This window comes from Gasterosteus aculeatus, chromosome 18 (assembly GCF_964276395.1).
Source record: "Gasterosteus aculeatus chromosome 18, fGasAcu3.hap1.1, whole genome shotgun sequence".
NCBI classification, from domain to species: domain Eukaryota; kingdom Metazoa; phylum Chordata; class Actinopteri; order Perciformes; family Gasterosteidae; genus Gasterosteus; species Gasterosteus aculeatus.
In genome coordinates this window covers 10,343,687-10,349,693 of record NC_135706.1, presented here as the reverse complement: position 1 = coordinate 10,349,693, position 6,007 = coordinate 10,343,687, and the positions used below count along the sequence as shown (strand labels likewise).

The window sequence follows — 6,007 nt, the reverse complement described above, 5'->3', positions numbered from 1 at the left end:
GTCCAAAACTCAAAGAGGTCAATATTGAAACCTAAATTGTGCACAATTAGTTTAAATCAATAAAGGCTTAAGCTACTTTGTGGTAGTACTCAACCGCATTATAATATACATATTTACTATGTATGTGTCTTTCGTCATTTTTAATTTATTGTTTCAATCACACTTTTGTTTTTTCATAGACAAATATGGGACTGACAGGACAAAGGTACCTCCTGTATTCCCGTAGTCCATATAATTGTTCACAAATCAAATCACATCACATACTGATTTCGATGTGTATGAATATATGAATAATATCTATATTTAATTAAGTCAGCCCAGTATTTTAAATTAGGCCAAAAATGGTTTGTTTAAAGAAACGACTTTTTTCAGCTGTTTAACACCATTATTGGAATGGTAACTGTTAACTACATTAGTCTAGTTGAATACATTATGTGTCACCTATGTAAAGACCAACGTGGCACCTGTCCTCACCAATGATGCAACCCTGAACAAACTTTATTTGTTTCAGAGTTGCTCACTGGGGGAAATGTTCGTCATCCGCCCTAGAGAGAAACCGAGAAAGTGCTGCCGAGGGAGAGGGGGTGGAGCCATAGGTGAGCTGGCCAATGAGGTGACTGGATTAAAATAGAGCCGTATATAGCGGAGGTCAGACCTACTTTTCCTCATAACACGAAACCGGAGTGATGTGACAGCCCTGCCCTCCACTTTGTAGTAGATAGACGTCCATCATCATTAGTGGCCCTTCCTTAAGGATACAAGTTGTTTAGCCTTTTGAAAATTAATGTTACATTTGAGAAAACATAACATATTCCAGCCATTTCAAACATGAGGAAGATCGAACAGGCATCAACTTTAATGACCTGTTTTGTTTGTTTGGCAAGTGGAATTTAGCAGACTAGGGAGTCTGTCAGAGGAATGCAAAACGTTGTTGAATTTGCCTGTCACAGCGTCTCAATGAACTGTTTTCAGGGCGATACCCCATGTAAATAGATAACGTTCATAGGAAGGCACTTTGAATGGCCCTCTAAATATTTGGAGTTTATTTGAACCTGTTGCTAACCTCCGGTATGACTAATCTCGTCCGTTGATTCATTCTTTTTTTCAGAACTTCAGAGGCAGCAAATAGTAGATTTACAACAAATCTGTGCAGGCAATGCATACCAAATCTTATCGGTTTTGCAATTGCGAATGAAATTTCACCCTGCTATAAGATCGAATTAAATAGAATATGAAAATCAAAGGTTTTTTGTAAGATAAATCCCTTCATACTGACAAAAAAAACAAATTCTGTGAGAGGCAACTCAAGTTAGTTTATTCAGTCACATTTTAGTTTTGAGAATACGTTTATGCCCTTGGCCTCAGAGAGACGTCGTTACTGCGTCTCTTTAAACATCTCCTGTCTCTTCTGGACGACATCGTAGATGATATCTGAAAGAAAGAGGCAAAGTGAGGACTTTTCTGTGTGCAATATGTTTGATATATATTACTTCGGTAGTGTTTTAAAATAACCACTAGGTGGCACTCCAACAATGTTCTATGACCTGATGACCCCTGCAGGAAGTTTAGCAAAATACCTTTCAGCAGTCAGAGGTATTACCAAACATCTTCCTGACCTCCAACAACTTTGACCTCCGAAGATTATGTTTGTAGCTGTAATGTGAGTATTTTGAGGCTGGATAGCGTAATATTTTTTAAATAAATTATAGTTTGCTGATAGTTATCAGCACAAAATATTGTGCATTAGAAGATCTGGTGATATAAATCTTTCGACCATTTATAGTTTTTTTAATCCAAAATCATAATGGGAGCAGGTAAGATTTTTCTATGTGTATATTCAATCAAATGAGGCTTGTTGTTTCTAAGCTTTTTTGTCATAGTAATAAAATAAATGCTGGCTTAGCGGATTGTCTGTACTACCTTGTTTGAAAATAAAACTTGGTGAAAAATTATGGATGAGGCATTTCGGAAAACAGGTTATAAGTAAGGGCATTTCACATCTGAAACAATGCAATGTCTTCCGAACAGCAAAACAAATACACTGTATTCTCTTACTGTCCAGCAGAGTTCTTGCTGTGTTTCTCCGTTCCAAACTGTTGTTGACTTCATCCATCAGCCACGGCATGAAATTAGTCTCAATATCTAGAAATTAGCAACCACAAATATGATAAAAAAGATTAAACACTCATATTAAAATACAATAAACTAGTCTACTACTAGTCACAATCAGCCTACAGGTTTGATTAAATGTAAGCAGTGGGGTGCAGTACTGCCCTCATGTGTCAGGAAGCTGAGTTTGAATGTCAGATGATGGTGGAGAGCTGAGACTGACCATTCTGCACGGGGTCAAAAAAGTAGCCGTGGCTTCTCAGTGAGGTAAAGACCGTAGGAAGGAGGCCAGACAAGTACTCCTGCGTGTATGCCCGGACGGCAATCTTCTCTGCAACCTCCTTTTCTTTCTTCAGCGCCTCCTTCTGCTGGGCCATTCTACGTTCCTGAGGGGAGAAGATTGTGTTGTGTTTCAATTCATTTTATTTTGTATAGCCCAAAATCGCAAATTACAAATTTGCCTCAGAGGGCTTTACAGTCTGTACACATACGACATCCTCTGTCCCGAAACCACCATCGGCACAGGAAAAACTGCTTTGTTTACTCACAGTGTTTACTTGCAAAACTTCCATATCCGCTGTTAATCAACCGATGCTAAATTAGCAGCAAATTGAACCTATGGCACAGGGCCATGTAGGACCACAATGCCTGTTTTCCAGCTAAGAAACGGACTTGTACTGAGACACTAATCTGAAAGCAATTTCTCCAGGGTAACCTACTTTCTCCTCAGTGCGGCGTCTGTCCTGCTCCTGAAGCCTCATCACCTCTGCCAGCTCATTATTCCTGCGCTCTTCAAAGACCCTCTGCTGGGTCCTCAGATAGGCCAGCTCCTCCTCCTCCATCACCTCCAGGAGAGACTGTTCTATTACCTTACCGACCAGGACCTCCAACACCGGCTGCACCTCTGTGTCGAAGTCAAACAACTGCAGAGGAAAGTATAACTTTCAAACGCATGGCTTGACTTGTAAAACAAAAAAAAATAAGGCTGGATTTCACCAGGAGACCATTTAGAAAAATAACATGGGCTTTATGTATAGTTTATCGGGGGTTTCCAATTTGAATAAAACTGGTCTAATATGCTTTACTAGAAATATATAAATGCTATCGTGTGTCTAAAGTGTGGCCAGACCTCCTACTTGGATTACCTACCTCTCCCTCCTCTATCTGAGTTCCAACATCTTTGCCAGATTTGGCCGGTATGAAGAGTGGGGATGCTGGTCTGTCCAGGAAAGAATCCGTCTGGCACGCAATATCTTTGGCCACTGTGATGTCACTCAGCTCTTCGAGATAACACTCTGAAGGGGAAAATAAAATAAAAATTGTCCTTTGTTTGCGACAGCATGTTCGACAAACTCATAATCGTTTGATGTTTTGAAGCCCTTAAGAGACATCTTACTTTACCTGTTTGTACATCGATGTGTTTTCTGCCCTGCGCGGCCTCTGGCGTCCTGGTTCTTGACTGTTCCCTGCTTCGTTTTCGAGCAATATTTCTCCTCCTGATTTCCTGTTGTCGTTGTACTTCATCAGGGTCTGATTGAGCCGCCTGTCAAGATGGACAACATGCGTTTAAAGATAAAATGGCAGAAAGAAAAACAAACCCACCAGGCAGTAAACACATGAACATGAATGATTGTTACTTCATACTTACAATTGGTAGGATGCGTTGGGCATAAGTGTTTCCCCTGACAACACGAGGGTCGAACATAATGTTTCCATAGGTACTGTGTGTCCTACATTGTGAGAAAAAACACAGTGTGGTCCAACAGTCAGCTCATTCAGTGCCTCACCTTCTCTGCTTTACGGATTTGTGTTGTGCTGGTATTAAATTGTTTAATAAAGGGTCATTGGAGATACTTTTGGGGGATATTCTTTTTGTCTAGTATGTGGCAGAACGAGTACAGACAATACCTAAAAAGAAATAAACATGAATATGAATAAGCTTAATCACAAAATGATCAAAAAGTGTTTTTGGCAATATGTCAAGTAGTACTCATGGGCAGATGGGCTCTTTTTTTAGTGTTAACTAAATCCTTATTTAAATACTATTAATTAAATTTGATTATTTATGAGTTCATGATTACATATCATAAATTCAAGAATGAAATACTTTATTAGCATTATGCAACAGTGGGATTTAATGTTGCACGCTAACATGAGCTGCTTAACTTTATAATTTCACCAACAGCTACACAGGTTTTAAAAGGCCGTTTACTTAATGTACTACAACTGTCATTGCAGAGAGATAACTTTACCACATTTCCCTCGGAACTCAAGCTCACATTTGAAATTAGGCCAGATTGTGACGTAGCTAGGTCACCCTAGCTACGGTAGATAACTGATAGCGCCGAGCTAAAGCATGAGCAGCAAACGCACTGTTCGGGCGGAGGTTTCCCGTATCCCGAGCGGTTCTCCACAGGTCGGGGTCGACTTGAGTAGATGTAATTTCCGTTTGGATCTCTTTGGACTCGGGAAACAAAAGTCATTTTCAACTAGGCGCCTTGGTGTTAGTTTTAATATTTAGCAAGTTGACGCGTAAACGAAAAGACACGGCTGACTGTTGTTGTAGCAACCGTCTCCAGGAAGTGTACGGTTAACAGAGTGCTCTACGTCACTTCCTGTAAGAATATAAAGACGGGTGTTTCTTCCATCTCGGTCGCTATTACCATTACACATTTTAAAAGTAGCATATTTCTTACAAGGTTGTATATAAAAGAAAAGTTTTCTATATAGAATACTTTGGTTTTTTGTCAACGTTTCGCTGAAATGTGAGCTGCACGCGGTACTTAGTAATGGAAAGCAGGAACTCGAATGCAGATGATGTTAACCACAAACCCGCTCTACGTAAAGTCTTAATAGGATACGACGTGTCGAAACCAGGCTGTATTTGTGCGTACAAAGGTTAGAGCTTGTGGTCAAAGTGAAAAAAAGGCACATTTGAGTTTGAGATATCCTTTTGCACTCAGTTTAGCATGTTTCATTTGTGACGCAGAAGATCACGATGGATCACAAATATGGTTATAAATTCAAAAAGTCCACAATTCATTCAGCCAAATACTACTTCCACCAGTGCTACTGCTACTGTTGCTAGTATATTAATATTACTAGAGTACCTCTACAACTAAATATCACCCACCACCGCCCCCAACACTACCACTACATTACTACTAGGAGTGTGCCACTAGCACCACTAATACTACTGCATTACCAGTACTACTACTAAAACCACCAATACCTCAGCCAAATATACTAGTGCTAATTTTACTTCTACAACTATATAGTAGTGTACTATTGCTAGTGCAGTATAGTATATTGTACGTAGGATATAGTATAATGCCATTGTGTAACACATTTTATATCCAAGTGAATCATCATTATGTAACAATTCCGGAAAATTGATCGTATAATCACAACAGACTCAGCTAAATATAGAAGACGACCATGTTCTTTTTCAAAAGGAATAATGAAAGTCTTCTAAGCCGTGAATATTGCTCTCCTTGCTGCACGCTTTATTCTTTATGCTTCGGCTGTCACAAATAATTAAGCACCATTAAAGGATAAACTGTTCATCCTGCTACTGTGTTGGCCTCCTCTCATTAGTGTTGAATGGAAGCCATGTGATTACGCAACAATCATGGCACATATTGATCCCTTTTCAGTTCCAAAATGCACTCAAAACGTCCTCTTCTTCTTTTTTCCCCTATTAATTCACTTTTACAAATGCACACACTTAAGTAGAGTATTTCTAGCATTTATCATTAAACACAGGAAGAAGCAGTAATGGAAGCACTGAACTAGAAGTGAGGTTAACACATAGACGGTTACACGGATTGGCACACAGCATATGCAAAGTATTTATTTTTAAATGTGGTGCACGGGTAAAATTAAATACTAGCCAATG

The 6,007-nt window shown here is 39.3% G+C and overlaps 1 protein-coding gene across 1 annotated transcript; it reads right to left on the bottom strand.

Moving 5' to 3' along the window:
* Positions 1 to 1,293: 1,293 nt before the first annotated feature.
* Positions 1,294 to 4,709, bottom strand: rsph3 (radial spoke head 3). The gene is made up of 8 exons (XM_040161518.2): positions 4,483 to 4,709; positions 3,758 to 3,839; positions 3,511 to 3,652; positions 3,259 to 3,404; positions 2,829 to 3,032; positions 2,333 to 2,495; positions 2,056 to 2,142; positions 1,294 to 1,431 (listed from the first exon to the last, which is right to left on the bottom strand). Exons 1-8 carry the CDS (start codon positions 4,590 to 4,592, stop codon positions 1,376 to 1,378), a joined length of 990 nt encoding a protein of 329 aa, XP_040017452.1. The 5' UTR covers positions 4,593 to 4,709; the 3' UTR covers positions 1,294 to 1,375.
* Between the last annotated feature and the right edge of the window lie 1,298 nt (positions 4,710 to 6,007).